This window comes from Spea bombifrons, chromosome 1 (genome assembly GCF_027358695.1).
Source record: "Spea bombifrons isolate aSpeBom1 chromosome 1, aSpeBom1.2.pri, whole genome shotgun sequence".
NCBI lineage: Eukaryota > Metazoa > Chordata > Amphibia > Anura > Pelobatidae > Spea > Spea bombifrons.
The window spans coordinates 7,747,396-7,766,547 of NC_071087.1; the positions used below are offsets into that span (position 1 = coordinate 7,747,396).

Here is a 19,152-nt window from a genome sequence, read left to right on the forward strand (position 1 = left end):
TAGAATTTAACAAGAAGATCCCCTCCCCCCCAAGTAAACATGTAACATTTTGGAAGTAGCGGTCAGCTCTTTGTGTGCAGATTGTGTCCTTATGTTAGTCCTACAAGTACTCCGATCTTTTTTTACTAATGAAAAGACAAATGAAGAAATCTGCCCTGATATCCGGTTAAATTCCCATCCCCCGGGGTCGTCATTCCCCCCCCCCCAGAGCATGCCGTGTTCCGTCCTGCGCTGATGTGGAGTAAATGTGACATATAAACCGGGAGATTAACGACGACAAACCCGGATAACGCTCAGACCCATCAGCCATAGATGGGATTTATGTGTCAAACCGCTGTGGGACCCAGCCGTTGATTGAGACGATTTGTTCGTATAATAGGCAAAGGTTTTCCTCCCCGGCGGTAAGATGAAGGGATGCGTACCTTGCAACCGGGACTCGTGGAGAGAAGAAAAAAATGATCACGAGGAGATAGACGCACGGCCGAGAACCCAACTCCTCGGCTGACGTAGAAAGCGGTTTATCGAGTGAAAGAATTGCCGTATTAAGGGTTTTCTAGTTTTTTGACCGTTTTTCAGGCACCTCTTGAAGACAAGTGCTTTAAAAATAATAATTCCTGGCCTTGAAATTAGGAGGCATGTAGATAATAACCCAGCAGGGGGCACTAGAGGCGCAACTAATAAAAGTGTGTGGGGGGGGGAATAAATTGCTGAAACGCCATTAAAATGAGTTACAAAAAATAGTAACATAGTTTGATGGCAGATAAGGATCATTCGGACCTCCTAGTCTGCCAGGTGGTCTCGTCTTCAGGAGCCATATGCCGACCTCTCTCTGTTTGAGCCTCTACCGCTTCTGCTGGGAGGCTTTGCCACTTATCTAGCACCCTCTACTAAAGCACCTACATAAGGTGGAGAGAACTTACTAATATCTCCATACGTTCCCTGGCGAACTGTGCATTCTGATTGTTAGCATGAATGCGTCACTGTGCGTGAGATGGATTATGTCTTAGCATGAATATGTAAGTGTGTTAGTAAGTGTGAGTGTCGGTGTAAGTATGTGTGAGTGTGTGTGTTAGTGGGGGGGGTATATGTGTGTTAGGATTGGTGTAAGTTAGTATAAATGTGAAAGTGTGTGTAACTGTGTATGCTGGTGTATATGGGAGTTACTGGGTGGGAAGTGGCCACTGGGTCCCCTTGGCTTTACCTGCCCCATGGGGCAGAAGGTACCAGGCCTCCCCTGCAGGTACATGTACATATGTGCTTAACGTCCCTCACTATATTAAGTTCTAATAGTTCTACTGGAAGGCAGTTCCGCTTATCCACCACCATCTCAGTAAAGAATTACACTTGCTCATTACGTCCAAAACTCTTGCTATTGAGTATCACCGATAATCAGTTAATGCTGCAAGAATAAAATGATCATTCCACCGTTTATTTAACGGTTTTCTCCTCGTTCCTTGAAGTCGTTTCCTAGAAAAGAATAACCCCCTAATACCCTCATCCCCGAGTATTACACCAAGTAGCAGCTTCTAGTTGAGCTCCGTGCCCCCGGCCGTCGGTAATAACGTTTGGCACCAGCCCCGGCAGTGCTCGGATTTGGCACCGCTGCCGGCAGCCGGCTCCGGGAATTATTTTCTGCTAAATTGTGTCACTTTGTTTTACGGCGGCGAGCGAGCGACATCACAGCGGCCAGAGAGCTTTCTAAACGGGTGGTAATGATTGAAACAGACTGGTGGCCCCGTGGCGTGTGCTTTACAGACTACGGCAGGCAATCATTATGTTTGACACTATCATGAAAGCTAATACAAGAGCAGCAATTTGTGCCCGGGCTGCGCGGTCTCTCTCCGAGTGCTGGCGGGGACGATTAACCCCTTCATGTCCGGAGGGATTTCTAATACGAGATTCTCATATACAGAAAGGGCTTTTAAGATAAAGTACGACCAAAATGAATAATAATAAAAAAATAATGTATAATATTATATGAATATATAAATATACATGCTGAGGAGAGTACGGGTATTCGCAGGGGCCAAATTTCCTAATATGAGAAGGCTGTATGCTTTTAACAATTTAAACCAGGGCCAACGTGTTGGGGTCGCTACTTGCCCTGTCCGACAGCATGCCTCTTCCGCTGTCTTACCCCATGCCTCTCCCACCGCACTACCCATGCGTTTCCCGCCACCCTGGCCCATGCTTGCAATCCCCATAAAGGGGCTTACTTGGCCCCAAAGCCTACAGGGGCTCAGACATGGGTAGAGGGCCACATGTGTGCTGTGAAAAACACTTTGCTCCAGAATCGCTCCCCTGATTGTTTTTATGCTATACATGGTTTGCGTATAATTGCAGATATTATGTACAGCGAAAGCATATACTGTTTCTTAAGACTAGTGGAACTTACACTATATGGACAAAAGTATTTGGACACCTGACCGTTACACCAACAGGGACTTTGATGACATCACATTCTAAACACATAGACATTAATATGGAGTTGGTCCCCCTTTGCGGCTATAACGGCTTCCACTCTTCTGGGAAGGATTTTGGGGAGTTTCTGTGGGAATTTTGTCCATTCATCCAGTAGAGCGTCTGTGAGGTCAGACGCTGATATTGGACGAGACGCCCGGCTCACAATCTTTATTCGTGTTCATGCCAAAGGCGTTCGATGGGGTTGAGGTCGGGGCTCTGTGCGGACGGTCAAGTTCTTCCACCCCAAACCCACCCAACCATGTCTTTATGGACCTTGCTTTGCACGCCGGGGCACAGTCATGCTGGAATAGAAAAGGGTCTTCCCTAAACTGTTCTCACAAAGCTGGAAGCAGAACATTGTCCAAAATGGAGTGATGGGAGTGAGAAAGGGCCATTGGAACACAGGAGTGATGGGAGTGAGAAAGGGCCATTGGAACACAGGAGTGATGGGAGTGAGAAAGGGCCGTTGGAACACAGGAGTGATGGGAGCGATAAAGGGCCGTTGGAACACAGGAGTGATGGGAGTAATAAAGGGTCATTGGAACACAGGCGTGATGGGAGTGATAAAGGGTCATTGGAACACAGGAGTGATGGGAGTGATAAAGGGCTTCTGTACGCCTATGAAGATTAAAAAACGGCCATTTCCAGCTACAATAGTCATTTACAACATTAACCCCATCTGTGCTGGATTTCATGTTATTTTAATGGAAAAACAAGAATGTCCCTAAGTGACCCCAAACTTTTGGATGCTAGCATAGATATATATATAATATACAAGATAATCTCTTGAGTGGATCCCTGAATATAAAATACCTACTAATGGGGTGATTAGGTGCGTTTGCCTCAGGAAGTTTCCAAAATAGCAGTTTTTGACAAACAGATTTGTCTAAAACTTTCACTTTTTCACACCTTATGTTTGAACGTTACTGATGCACAACGAAAAAATGTTGGTCCCCCCCCCCCTAAAATATAATAGTTGATATTTAATGGAATTTACAATTTTTAATACATTTATTATTCATTTTTTTTTAAGGAAAACGACATGATTATTTTGCAAGTCAGAATCCCCTGTCTCCCGGTGACAGTATTTTTCGGTGAATTTAAAACTTTTTTTTAGCAGTCTGGAGGAACGTTATCTACTTACTGTCAATCATTCCGACGCCTCAAAACGTTTTGCTAGTAATGTCAAAACATAAGAATTTTTAGTTAAAACTGAGTTTCATATTTTTTTGCTAAATAATTACTATTTGGATTCCCGCTCCATTGCCAAGTCCTAAAAAAATATACCATCGATATTTCCGACGGTACATAGAAATAGACCTATTTAAATATTTAGGACCCCTCTTCCGGACCCTGATCCCCTTTTCCTCCCCTGATTTCCTTCTTTTCTAGCAGCTCTGGCATATGCCAGGAACTCCTACCAAATTACGTTGGGAATTTACTTGAGCTTCCAAACAGCAGTGGTAGATAAGTGGAACAGCCTCCCAGAAGGGGTGGTGGAGGTTTTCCTTTAGTAATGTTTCCCAGGCAACAAAAAAGTCCTAAAATATCATTCTAAAAACGTAAAGGGTGCTAGAGAGAGTCATCGTTCAGCAATGTTATTTTTTATTACATTTTTCCCCCACTAAGAGCAATTAAAGTGTGAATTTGAAACAAATGATAACATTCACATTTTTAGCCAAAAAATGGTGATTTGTGGAATGTGTTTATTTCACCGATTTGCGTCCTTTTATTTGTCTTGTAGATGTGTTATAGGTTTATTTTGTGTATATATATATATATATATATATATATATATATGATAATAGGCTGTATAATCATCGCCCGTCTGTCTGGAAACGGGTACTTTGTTGGGTAATACAGTAAGCGGAGTGCTCCGCGCATGCCTCAGAACGCACACAGCGGCATTTTATTTTGTTTTATGGTTTTTTTTCCGGTGAGGATCGTGTATCTAAGCAGATGGCAGTAAATGTCAGGTGAATTATTTTCTGGATTAATATGAATTGATCGGGTAGAAACCCCCGCCAGCATAAAGTCTGCGTTGACATGGATTGCCTGCTCGGGGGGAAGCAGATTCGCCTGCATGCGCATCCTATAAGTATCATACATTCCTATAAATAAATCAAATATATCTTACTGATCGCTGCCAAGAACATACGGAACGGCTGCAGAGATGCGTGAACGGGAAATTTGTCGTTCTTATGGCCGCGGTAACCCTCCGACACGTCTAAGTATATTTTAGGGGGTCCACGCGGTAGATAAGATACTTCAGTGTCGTCAGCTAGGGGCCACATGCTAAAGTTCTACTTTTCTACATACAGTAAGGGAACCGGCAGTCTGTTCCGACCCAGGCCGACTAGCTTACCGAGGACATCTCTAGGTTTTGTCCGGAGACTCCAGGTGAATTAGGGCTGCTTCTCCGGGTCACAGTCTGAAATCTAAAGGTCATGTGATCGGCATTTAGACATCCCTCACTGCTCGCCGGTAGCCATTTCCCCTCCCACCTCCATAGAAATATAAAGCGGTTGGGATTAGCTCCGCCCCATGGATGCAGACAGCCCCACCCACTGGTGTCAGTACCACCCATTGATGACATCAACCCCGCCCACCACATCAGGCTACACTCCGGGAAGTCGGAGCCTGGAAGTTCCCAGGCATGCCAACTAGACATGGGGCAGCAGGTCCAAGCGGGCAGCAGCCCCTCTCGCCTCAACGCTTGAGGGTCAGTCTGACCTTTGGGGCAATAAGGCCTCCAGGTGTGGTGCTGCTCAGTGGGAAGGTTATATCTGTGATCTCCCTAACTGCCCCATTTACAGTAAATGCCCCTACTGCTTTAGAAGGCACTGCGGAGCTTCAAGTCAAGGAGAGCCATGGTATGGCGTCGTATACTGGTGCTCCGCAGTGAGGCGGTGGGAGCGAAACCAGACCTACGGGATCCCCCAGGGTAAAAATACATATAAAAAAAATTATAAATACGTATGATGGCTGAGACCCTCAGCCGTCATACATATTAAAATACATATGATGGTGGGACTGTCCCTTTAATTTCTACGCACATTTTTAATTTTGAATTTCTACTCTAAACCTTCAGCATTTTGTGAAAGCTTCGCAGAGGTTACGGCACGCTACACGACGACACAAATTAAATTATCATTTTGCGCGATACAAACCAAAGCTAGATAAAAATTGTAACGCTTACCTTATTGAACAAACCCGGTAACATCGCCTATTAGCTGCCCTGTCAATCAGAATTTTTAAAAGTGTCATTTTCGGGTCGGTTCCTTCTCTTAGAGTCGGGAACGTAATTATATGGTCTAGAAATTTTTAATTTAATTATACGGTCTTCAGAATTGGATTTTTTATTTCTTGCCGTATGCTGCCCTCGAGCCAAAGTTGCTGTAATTTAGAATTTGTTTTTAATACGGCTGCAACGTATCAATGCTCTTCAAAAAAAAAAAAAAAATGATTTCATCTATACGTTATTAAAACACCAATGTAAAACTTATAATAAAAAAAATATATATATTTGTAATTTAACGTAGAAAACCTGTCGGAAATAAATGGAACTAGTAACACTGTGAGCTACGGGGAAAGCCAAAATCGAAACATTGCGTTGTTAGTTGAGATCTTTACGTGTTTTGTGAAGTCAGATTATATAATGAAGCGTTTTGTTGCCGTTTGACTTTTATTTGGATAGACCTGGAGTCTCCGGGCGAAGCCCTGCTGTCCTGGGGTCTCCGGGCGAAGCCCTGCTGTCCTGGGGTCTCCGGGCGAAGCCCTGCTGTCCTGGAGTCTCCGGGCGAAGCCCTGCTGTCCTGGAGTCTCCGGGCGAAGCCCTGCTGTCCTGGAGTCTCCGGGCGAAGCCCTGCTGTCCTGGAGTCTCCGGGCGAAGCCCTGCTGTCCTGGAGTCTCTGGGCGAAGCCCTGCTGTCCTGGAGTCTCCGGGAGAGTTTCTTATTTCTCCAGGGATTTGTCCTACTCCCGCCTTTGTACCGCCCATTCTCACATGTTGCCCGCCCAGTTCTCGCCCGCTAAAGGCTGTCTGCCCTTCCCCAATATACAGCTAACCACGCCCCTTCACAAAGCTACTCCCCCCAGAACAGGAGGAACTCAGTGTAGCCTACAATCAGAAGTGACCCGGAGGATTCGGGTATTGATCTGTAGAACCAGAGAGGCGATGCTTCTCCCGGGGGTTCTCTGGGTCAGAGAGTACCCAAGTAGGGGTATTAGGGGCAGGATGGAGGTGGTTTTGCCACTTCAAAGAGTTTTACTTTAGATTCTGTTGCGCTACTTTACCCAAGAGCTTTATAACAACCTTATTCAACCCTCGTGATAAGACCCATTCAGCCCATCTTGTCTAGACTCAGACCTTAATCGTCTTAGGTTCAGGAGCCGTATATCTGTCCCATGCATGTTTAAATTCCCTCACTGTATTAACCTCTACCACTTCTGCTGGGAGGCTGTTCCACCCTCTCAGTAAAGTAATACTTCCTTAAATCCCTTGTAAACGGTTGAAAAAAATTAAATAGAGCATAACAAATAAAAGGGTGAGTAATAAAGCTCAGCATGGTAAAGTATACTAGAATAGAATAGTTACGCAGCAGTATAAATACTTTAGCTTCCTTTTATCTAGTCCATAGTGATAGCTGAAAAGGTTTTTTCACAAATAATGACATTTTAAAGGTTTTACGAGTTTCCTAAAACGTTACAATATAAACATTTTTTTCTATGTTTATAAAATACAATCAGTGGGCCAAATCCTTGAAAATAACCCGGCATTTTTTAAAAAAATTATGTATTGCTTTTTTAAACTACGGTACTACTAGACAAAAAGAATGTATAATATCTGTCGCCCGTGCCATTGGCCTAAAACCGTGATTTTCCAAGTAATTATTCTTACTTTATTATACATTTTATTATTATATAGTTATTATTTAGTTTTTTTGCTTGTCTTCAGAATCTTCTTGCAGTTGCCGGCGCGCGTAGACAGCTCCCTGCATGCGTTTTCATGTAAAACCTTATAAAAATGTTTTTTTGACGGCTAAATCCCACATTTCAAGTAATAATTCCAGCAGCATCTACTGTTCTTTTTGGGTCCGTCTGCGGATGAACTATAACAGCCCCAAGTTCCCTGGCATTTACAAACAGCTCTGCGAAGGTCTAACAAGACATTTAACGAGATGCACAGTGAAGGGGGGGGTTAATCAGCCATTTGGCCTCGTTAAGTGACTCGGCTTCCTACTGAGGACCCCTTCCAGCTTTGCACGGCGGAAGCCACAGACCTGTTGGGCCAATTCCATAGCCGGTGAGAGATGGCTGTCAGGGCTGTATTTACATTTGGTGGCGCCTGTACACCTAACCCACAGCAGCGCCACAATCCGACCTCCTCCGCACCACAATCCTTACTCTTGACATCGTATGCCAACGCTTCGCCTTTTAAGGACGCTCTAAACCCGGGGCGTCCAACGTGCGGCCCTCCAGCTGCTGCAGGACTACATCTCCCAAACTCCTCAGCCAGCCCCTTAGCTGAAAGAGCATTATGGGAGATGTAGTCCTACAGCAGCTGGAGGGCCACAGGTTGGACGCCCCTGCTCTAAACTATGGATGCTGTGCCGTCATTAATGGGCCGGTTGGGGAGATCAGTGATGCCCATACCTGGGAACATCCGCCTGGACGTCTCACGCAGGTTTGGTGATCCCCCTTTTAACCGTCCCATAGAGCACTGGCTCTACGGGGAGCCTCATCTTCACAGGGGGGATTTTGTCCCTGATATGCCCTCTGGACTTGCCCCCATAGGCAATTAATGGGTTATATTGCGGAAACTGTGCTTTCAAAAGCTTATGCTATACGATCAACACAGTGAACTATTTTACTTGCCTATAAGAACCATTTAAACATATTTTTTGCACGTTTTTTTTTATTATTATTTACAAGTTAAACGTATAAAACATATAAATGTTTATCACTGACCAAGGGGGATAAAAAGCTTAATGCCCACCTTGCTGAAATCAACACCTTTCTTAACTAAATGACGCATTAGAGAAACCGTTTCAGATAACGCTCAATGCCCAAGCCTTTGCTAGAAATAATTATTCAATCATTCCAAATGGACCTCATTCAGACCCCCCCCTCAGGGAATTCTTAATTATCATGTGACAGGCAGTGATTGGTTGTTGCCATAGAAAGTAAAAAAAAAAAAAAAAAAATTTTCCGTGTTGCTTTTTATGAGATCAATCCTTCAGGAAAAGTAATAAAATGGTAGATCTGTTTCTTTATTGAACGCGACACAGAGCAGAAGTGATGTTTTGTGAATAAACTCGACGGTTTGGGATGCTATGAAAGCAGAATGGTTGGGGTTGATCTCGGACAGCCTCCTTCTTTAATGCCGTGTTACAGCTATAATGTAGATCATTTTACCTTTTTTTCATGTGAAATAAAAAGAAAAGCGGTAGATGCCTGTTTTGTGTTATTTTTAGACTAATGATGGTTCTACCAAAGTCCAATAGATCTCCCAGACCCCTTCCTCGAGTCTCCTTCGGTCATCCGTGGCAACAACTCAGTCATTTCAGGAACTGACATTTCGGAACACAGTTTAACAGAAATATATGTTTCTGGATAAAAAGACCAACGGAAAGTTTCAGAGTACCTGTGAGAGAGGGAAGGTTTGGTCCTCTGGCCTTAAAGCCGAGGACGTTGGAAGCTCGAGGTTCCTTCTCCAACCCCCAGGGATGTCCAACCCCGGCGCGTTCCACAGTTTTGGAATGGGTGAGGGTTACGTCTCGCACATCACAGTGGTTTGCTACTGGTTGGTGCGTGAGAGCGCTTTGGAAATCCCACGGTGGAGCCGGATCCCTGGAATATTCCACCTGATGCCTTATGACTCCTGTCTGTCCGCGAGGAGGACCAAGATGATCCTCCAGGCTAATGTCGGGGGGGGGGCAGGCATATGCCCTATGGGACCCGGCTACCTCTGTGGCCCTTACTTGAGTATCTTGGAGCACTGACATTGGCTTTAATTTAAAAAAAGTATTAAAAAAATAACAAAATTGTGTATAAAATCAGACTACTTTATAAAATAATGGTTCATCCGTTTATAAACCACATTTATTATTTTCTAATGTCAAAAAAACATTCCGTCATTCTGGAATATTGGTGGCGAGCTAGCCCGGTAAATCTTTGTCTTCTTGTTAAACCATTTTTTTTTTTTTTTTTTAACGTGATATTAAACAGAGTGTATTTTAGGTCGTTATAGTCTACCAACCCAAAATTAAATTCACTTTTATGCAATGTAACAAAAATACGTGATTGTACATATTAGTCTCTAAGAACAAGTTGCATTATTATTATTATACACTACCGTTGAAAAGTTTGGGGTCACTTTATGGAAAACTGGGAATTTCTAGCCGTAACATATTCACAAAAGGGTTTCTAACGATCAATTTGCCTTTTAAACTTAAACTTGGATCAGAGAACACAAAGGGCCATTAGAACACAGGAGTGATGGGAGTGATAAAGGGCCATTGGAACACAGGAGTGATGGGAGTGATAAAGGGCCATTGGAACACAGGAGTGATGGGAGTGATAAAGGGCCATTGAAACACAGGAGTGATGGGAGTGATAAAGGGTCTCCATAAAAAATAGTTTCCAGCTAATAGTCATTTACAACATTAACCCTGTCTGAGCCGGATTTCTCATGCATTGCATGTTATTTTAAGGGACAAAAAACAAAGGACATTTCTAAGTGACCCCAAACTTTTGAACGGTAGTCCGTTTTGACAATTTTTTTTATCATTTCTGTGGAAGTAGCATTGTTTTCTCAGCGCAGTTTCTTTTGGCCTAAACACAGGGTCTCTTTAACGTCACTTTCTTGTTCTTTTTGAATTGTAGGGGAGACCATGCGCATCGCCTCTTCAGAGTTCGCCGATGACCCCTGTTCTTCGGTAAAACGCGGAACGATGGTGCGAGCGGCCCGGGCCCTGCTCTCTGCTGTCACGCGTCTGCTCATCTTGGCAGACATGGCCGACGTGATGAGACTTTTAACCCATCTAAAAATTGTAAGTTCAATTTATACCGCGCTGCCTGCATCTTTACAGATTGAATTCAGTAATTACAAAGGTTTATGATTCCAGGTCATATTTATTTATGTGCTGTACCTGGGCTACAAATCTTACTTTACTGAGGGGGTAGTAAATAAGCAGACCAACCTCCCAGTAGAAGTGGTAGAAGCTAATACAGTAAGGGAATTTACACATGCATGGGATAGGCGTGTGGCTCCTGAAGGAAAAATGGGCAGAATAGACGGGTTGTCAAAATCTGTTTATTTACCTCCTCTCCTCCATCGTTTCTTCTTCTTTCCTTTCTTCATGCATTATTATATTTATTATATTATCATTATTTTATTATTATTATTATTATGATTATTCACTTATTACTGTAGTATTTTTTCTCCTTCCACATTTTTTACCCTATGTTCCTACTTTCTGAAAAGTTCTTTTTTTTTAGCTTTAGCTTTAAGGGATGGATAGCTTTATGGGACGTCCATAAACCTTACTGTCGGTGCCATCTAGTTCTAAACATATTATTATCAATCGCTTTCCTCCTCCCGGTGGCAAATTGATGGGGAAATGGTAGGATTCGTCATGAATCTTTTTCATAGCAGCTTGCGCGGCCGTGCACCTCGTCCGCTATCATTTTAATCGTTTGTTATAAGATTCCGCTTAATTGTTTCAATATTGGAAAATCAATTGCAATTTATGATTGTAAAAAAAAAAAAAGAATAATTGTCCACGAAGGCGGCTGTTGACGCGATATGGATATTCGATTTCGCTGTTATATAATATATAATATATTCAGGACTTTATATGAAATGTCTGAACTCCGTCCAGGTCAGGAAAACGTTCCAAAGCAGTAAAATAAAGTTTCATTTATTGTGTATTTCTGCATTATTTGTATATCTGCATTAGATATCGCAACCAACGCCATTAGTAAGGCCAAAATAATAAAATATACAGAACATTTTATGTACCGAATTAGCTCGATTATAAGACGACCCCCCCCCAAATCTGAATATTAATTTAGGGAAAAAAAGAGCCTGAATATAAGACGACCCTATAAAAAAAAAAAGTTTTACCAGTAAATATTAATTCATGTAAACTATTTTTTCATATTTAATAAAAGCTATGATTGGGATTTATTTCCCTTATACCCCCCTATATGCTACTCTGCCTCCCTGATATGCCTTTAACCCCCCCATATGCCACTCTGCCTCCAGAGATGCCTTTTAACCCCCTATATGCCACTCTGCCTCCAGCAATGCTCTATACCCCCTCTTTATGCCACTCTACCTCCAGAAATGCCCTTTAACCCCCTTTATGCCACTCTGCCTCCCGAAATGACTTATCATGGGACAGAGTGACATATAGGGGGTATAAGGTATTTCTGGAGGCAGAGTGGAATATAGCGGGTGAAAGGGCATTTCTTGAGGCAGAGTGGCATATAGGGGGTTAAAAGGCATCTCTGGAGGCAGAGTGGCATAAAGGGGGTTTAAGGCATTTCTGGAGACAGAGTGGCATATAGGGGGTTAAAAGGCATCTCTGCCTCCAGAAAAGCCTTTTTTATTACCCAGGCACCCACCATAAAAAACAACAAAAAAACCCAAAACATTTTTAGGGCCATTTGTGTTAAATTTTCTTAGGCCCCCCATGTTTAAAAAATGATCCCACCTACCCCTGACCATAGGCAAGCCAGCGGGCCTACATCGGTACTAATTCTGTACTGCGCTCTTCCAGATAACCCATCTGCTTTCTTTACCCTGAAATAAACTGAATTTTTACAAGATCGCTCCCTTTTAAAAAGAACCATTTCCTTACCTTAAAAATACACCGAACATTGTTACGTTTTCTTGTTTACACGCAATGCTATTTTGCAAATTTTCTTAGAAGTTAGCTTCTCTCGCACTTTTGATGTATATATTTATATATTTTTATGGATATTTATATCTGTCTATATTCATGCAGACTAACATTTATTATCACCTTTGCTGTTTCGGAGCTGGTTGAATGTTGGTGCCCCCTAGTGGAGAAACAGGGTAACAGCAAGTAAAATCCTTCCACCGAGAAAAACAGATATGTTTTATTCCTTTACATCAAAGAAAGTTAACAGCTGTACAGTTCTACCGGGAATATGTATTTGAGATGCAGTTATACAATTATAATAATTACATTAAATTACCAACCTTTTGCAAACAGCTAAATTCCACAAAGTGTATCAACCGCTGAGCCGCGCGTTTTCTTTTATGGAACGTAATTGTTGCGTTTGGAAACAAATATTTCCGTGCGTTTGTGTGACCTGAGCACATCTAAACATACATAGATTCAGCTTAATATAGCCAGAGGTGGATTATGAATCGGCTCCAGCATTTATTAAATGCAAGATATTATTATTGTCATTATTATTGGTTTTAAGAACAATAATAATGGTGGAACTACTAATAATAATAACAATATTTTATTACATATAATATATTAATGATTTATTTTTTCTGTAGCAGTGAATTATGTTGAGGAGGTCCCTGTCGTAAACTGGAATTAGGACTATGATGCCAGTCACCGACACATTGTCTATATGAATGTTATTAAATACCCCAAGACTCTGTCCAATGTAACCTGTACCCCATTAGTACCCGTTCCAAAAAAAAACACCTTAAAACTCGGTAACCTTTTGCCTATTCCGCCATAAAAACCAGGGCAGGTGGCAAGGAAAGATTAGGACTTTGCGCCATCCAATGCTAGACCCCTGCATATAACTTTATACCGGGTATATCCGTTACAAAGCTCAGGCCCACTTCCATGAGAGGAGACGAAGAAGTAGTCGTTTTCAAGTCCCATCCCGCCCATAAGGTAAAAACTACGGGTGATCAATGCCCACAAATGGCTTGTAAACCCTCCATGTATGCACTACTACACTTAAACTCAAACTATTCGTATATCAAAGATATTGCTTGTTGGCTTATTTTTTAAGAGCACAATTATGTGGGATAAAAAGGATGATGTCGCTTTGATCAGTGTTATCAGTAAAATGATTCCTTGCTGACAGAAGAATAAGTAGACCTATTTCTAAATATCTGTGTGAGTGAATAATGGTCATAGAATGCTTCTCATAAACATTCTGACTGATGTTGCTAGCATGATCCTTTCATCCTTCCTTTCATCCTTGGTTCCATCCTTCCTTTTCTACCTTTCCTTAAATTCAACCATCCACCCATCATTCCTCATCTTCCTTTACTTCCTTCCTTACTCCTCTTCCTTCTTTCCTTCCTTCATCTTCTTCCTCTTCTTTCTTCTTTCCTCTCCTCCGATTCCTTTCATCCATTCATCCATCCTTATCTACATTTCCTTCCTTTCTTCCTACATTTCATCCTTCTTTCTATCCTTCACATTTTTCCTTCCTTCTTTACTCTTCAATTCCTTCCATCTATCTATCCATTCACTTCAATGCCTTCCTTCCATTCTTTGATCCTTTCAGCCACCCTTTTTTTTCTTCCTTTCCTTCATTCCTCATTTTCTTCCTTCCTTCCATCCTTCCTCATTTATTTTTCTTCCTGTTCATTTCCTCTTCTTCCTCCTCAATTCCTTCCATCCATCTATCCATACTCTTCTTCAATTCCTTCCTTCTGTACTTTGATTGTTTCATCCATCCTTCCTTTTTCCTTTCCTTCTTTCCACCTTATTTCATCTTAATTTTCTTCCTTCCTTCCATCCATCCATCCTCTTCTTCATCTCCTCTTCTTCCTCTTCCTCCTCGTCAATTCCTTCCATCTTGCCATCCTCGTCAATTCCTTGCTTCCATCTTTTGATCTATTCATCCATCCTTCCTTACTTCCTCTTTTCTCTTCCTTTACATCCTTCCTCCTCCTTTCCTCTTCATTTTCTGCCTTCCATCATCCTTCTTCTTCTTCATTTCCTCTACTTTTCATTTTTTCATTTCCTTCCTTCCATCTTTCCCCTTCTTCCTCTTCTGCCTGCCATCCATCTATCCATCCTCTTCAATTCCTTCCGTCTAGCCATCTTTTCTCTTCTTCCTTCTTTCCTATTCCTATTAAAAACAATAGTCCAGTTTGGGAATTCATAGGAATAGAGTATGTTTCCAAAATATATAGTTTCATCACATCCACGCTGAAGAATATAACTCTTTATCAGAATGTTTTAGGAGACCAGAAAACAGCCATGTAAATATAGAAAGAACCCTATTGATTAACTAAAGCATTGTAAATTAAGGTTATATACTGATAAAGAAAATGTCCATGCCATCAAACTATGACCACATAAAAAAATGTATAGGGTAGTAAAACCCCTTTGTTTATATATATATATATATATATGCTGTATTTGTGGTTGGCAATAGCAGGAATAGGAAACCCGAGTGCACATTGGAAAAGCAGTTCATTGGATTGTCATTTAAGCAACATATCTGCCTTAAAAAAAAACAAAACGATATTTCCACACGGAAGGTGTTAAAAATAAATAAACAAAAAGCGCCCCAAAAACAGAACACTCGGCCTCATTCAGAAGAAAAGGGGGAAAAAAAAAAAAGGTTCTTGTTGCCATTTTGTTTGAGGAGTTTAGTTTTACATTTCAGATCCTAATTAGCAGCACCAATTAGCAACGCAACAAGAATAATTCTATAACAGATCAGTAATGGATGAGTTTGATAGCTTGCAACGGAAATACGTCTCTCTTCTTAAGACGAGAACAGTTAAACGCTAGGAAACCAGGAAAATGATGATCGGTTAGTTTTACATTTTTAAAATGGACAATTGTACGTTTAAAAAAAAAAATAAAAAAAAAAAAATAAAGAAAAACAGTATGGTGATAAATTATATATACATACACACACAGTATGTATATTACATTTAAAGTAGCATTAAACCCAGGGTTGTTGATGTCATTAAAGGAATGATGACAATGATGAGAAAAATATGAAACTTTGACTGGTTGTGTTAAGGAAAGATTAGATGAAATGATTGGTTTCGGTTTTTATGTTCATTGACAAAGTTACCCTAAAAAGGGGATCACTAACTTTTTTTAAAGCGTTCTTGAAAAAAGCCCCCCCCCACCAATTTCCAACCCAGAAATAAAATCAACCATGGAAAATATTCCCGTTTCCGCCGCTCTGCCAAATTGAGAGAAGTCGTTTAGTGTCAAATTAAGTTCATTTGTGAGTTTATTAAGGGGATTCAATTTACTGCATCTGATTTTGAAAAACTGTTAATGGTGCCATTTAGAACGTACTTTGCCTTCATTGACCCTGCCAGGAATTACTTGGCAGCCTCCAAAAGGGCTTTTTTCCTTCCCGCTATTTATTTGGTAATGCAATCAAAACTGCAAGACGCAAACAACTTGTAATTATTCTTACTGTTCCCAGTGAACCGCAGCTAATCAACTACTGCTGGGTATTGATATGTATGGCTGTAGTGCGGCTTAAATAAATATATACACTGGAATTAGACTGACTTTGTTTGCTTTCTCTAAACTTAAAAGTTCACACAATTACCAACAAATACTCATTTTTTTGTACTTGATGCCCCGGGATTTTATACAAATTGATAAGGAAAAGGAGTGTCCGTGTACGGCATTAGTGTGTGAATGGTGTTAGCACGAGTATGTGTGTGTGTCGGGATATGGTTAGCATAAATGAGTGTGTTAGTGTTTGGTGTTGTGGGTGTGTGAGCATCAGTGTACGCCATTACTTTGTTCGGGTGAGTCTAGGGTTAGTGGTGCCTGAGAGAGGAAAAGAGAATGTGTGTGTATGTGTGTTTATGTGTTAGTGTGTTGGTAACTGGGGGGACGCTGAAGAAATATTGCACCTGGATGCCCCTTATCCTACAGGGAGGCTACCCTTATGAAGTCAGTGGTTTAATGTCAATGAGCAATGGTTTATAACACTATATGTAGAGCGGTACAATGGACAGGCTGGCTGTGTGGGAAATATGGCTTCTTTCTTCATGCACTCGCTAACACCGAAGAAAACCTCATGGCAGCGTCCCCTCCGGCTCTTTAAGAGCTGCTTAGTTCATCCGCACAGTAATGATAGCTCTGGCAGCAGAGAACCATTGTGAATGAATGAAACAAAACATTCTGCGCTGTGTTTTTGTTGATTTAAGAAATCCTCCACTATGCGAAGCACACAAAAACTTCCTTCATTCCGAAATGTTTCTTACATTAATCTCCTCGGCAGGACTAAATTAAACACAGTATGGCTCCGGCCCCGTAGAGATCCTAATTTAACACTCAATTTAAATTTAAGCACATCAAAGTATAACAAATATGAATAATATCTGTTGGCCTAGTTTTAACAGAGCGTTTATTTTAAGGTATTTTATATGATTTATATTGATTTACATTAAATTCTCTCGCTGTGTTTAAATGGAAAGGAAATCATTTTGGTTACAGGATCCATATAATATGCACGTCTTCTCCATATTCTCAAAAAAAAAAAAAAAAAATTAGTATTAGCGTTATAATGAGACAATTTATTTCTCGCAACCACAACCATCATCAGAGGTGAAAAATAATTGTGAAATCTACAAAAAAAAATTATACAAATTTTCAAAATTCATTTTTCAAAATCATGCACATTTAAGATTTTTTTTAAAAAAATGTAAATTTTAAAAAGTTATATATTTTCTGTTTTATTCTGAAATATATCAGAAATTCCCCTAAAATACCCTCAAACGGCTGAGACATTTTAGTATGAAGCTTTACTGGCCCTTTAAGTTTTAACTTGGTTAAAAAAAGTGATCTATTATTGTCCTTAAACGGTGATAAATATGAAATAGTTGTTGTATCTCTCTTGTTGCCTAGAGAACTCTCAGCAGTGGAAAGCAGACATTAATTAATTCTGCTCTTGCGTTTCGTTCCAATATTTCCTCTGATTTAGGTTTAGATGATTATAAATATTTTTCCCAGGCTCGTTAATATTTTACAATGCAACAGATTAATTTTCAGAGCGGTTCGGAACATAAAATACCAAATAAAGAATTTATTCCTGCTCCGCGGAATTAGACGTTTACTATCGAGAGAAGCCATTTCTTTTTTTTTACAAGGGATAATCAATTATTTCTTCGCCGTCTACCACCTGTGCGAACTCCATTGAGCGCAGGTGTCTTAGAAGGATGGCGGCTGTACAATAGTTTCCGTATAATTAATGGATTTTTGGCTTACGTTGGGAAAACTTCTTTATTTCAACATGAAACTGGACTTTTTTAATCACTCATTTACCTTACTGCAACAGAGAATTGGATTCATTATGTGAAAAAAGGGAAAGAACAAGATCAAAGGATAAAAAGCTTTTAAATCGGTTAATTTTTTTTCTTTTTTTTATATTTTAAGATTCGGCCAAAATTGTCATCACTGGGAACTTATAATAACATAGATTGTTACAGAATACGGTTTGTTTGTTTTTTTCTTTTCTTTTCATTTTGATAATATAGTATAGTTCATATATACGGTGGCAAAGAAGGCATTTATGTAAAAAAAAAAAATAAAAAAATTAAAAAAACTAAATTAAAAAAAATAAATATATATATATATATATATACTTTGTAATTATGCCCACGTACTTGATGTAAATGTTGTTTAACTTGTTAATGTTGAATAAATATAGCCGGATCCATGCTTAGTGCATAGCTTTCCAGACAGATAATTGATTTAGAAAGACGCAATATCAAAATCTCAAATAATATATATATATAAGGCATACCAAGAATATAGCATACATAGAAAATTCACAGACACATAATCGGTGTTCACTTATAGCAAACCTAGTTGTTCACCCAAGTAGGAAATCTGAAACGACTGTGAGTGATGTGTTTTATAAGAAGAGAGGAACTACCCTAAAGTATACTTTTTGGGGCTCCTACAGTGGCTGGTGTATTCTGGCCTCGGCCACGCTCCCCGTAGCACCGCTGTTCTGGCGCTAAAAGGAAGATCACTGGTCTCTTCAACCGACCCACCAACACCATGGAGGACTGCGCTGAGTCAGCCAAGCCTCCATCATTCAATTCCATCCAGCGCCATGCGTCTTTAAAAGGCGGAGCACCGGGATATGATGTTATATGATGTCATATCCCTGAGCTCAGCAGTAAGGAAGGCAGATCAAAGGGGGCAGCTGGTGGTGGGTTAGGCCTAGGGCAGCACTGAATATATTTACGCCACTGACTACACTCGCTAATGCACTGTCCATAAGGAAGATGGTAAACAGTAATTGAGTGTGACGGCTGCTTTAGTTTCGGCAATATTTAGTAAGAGAAGTGCTATATAATATATATATCCAATTAACTCAGAGTGGCCCAGCCATGTCTAACATATTTACAAAATGGAACTTCATAGGACCCCATAAAATGATCCCGGAAAGAATCCAGTAAGGATCCACTGCCATTGGTCGAAATTCTTCAATACCATCTTTTAGTATTCAGTCTCCTTTCCTCCCGGTACGCTCCATAGTAGAAATACGGAGCCGTCCATTTGTTCCAGGTGACAATAAAATGTGATTTTTTTCTGCAAACACGAATGTATCTTAATATAAATATTTTAATACAATAAAAATTCAGAGTTTGCGTGTCCTTGACTTATTCCGTAGCAGCAGAAATCATAGAGATAAAAGGTCTGTTATGTTCATAAAATATGCATGT

At 40.6% G+C, this 19,152-nt stretch overlaps 1 protein-coding gene across 2 annotated transcripts in view; it reads left to right on the forward strand.

Annotated features, from left to right (window-relative positions):
* The window catches only part of CTNNA2 (catenin alpha 2), a 609,640-nt gene that overhangs the window by 95,617 nt on the left and 494,871 nt on the right, over positions 1-19,152 (forward strand). For both annotated transcript variants that reach the window (XM_053458129.1, XM_053458130.1), the window contains exon 4: positions 10,350-10,516. In XM_053458129.1, coding sequence (XP_053314104.1) covers positions 10,350-10,516 — 167 coding nt within the window. The remainder of the gene's footprint in view (positions 1-10,349; positions 10,517-19,152) is intronic.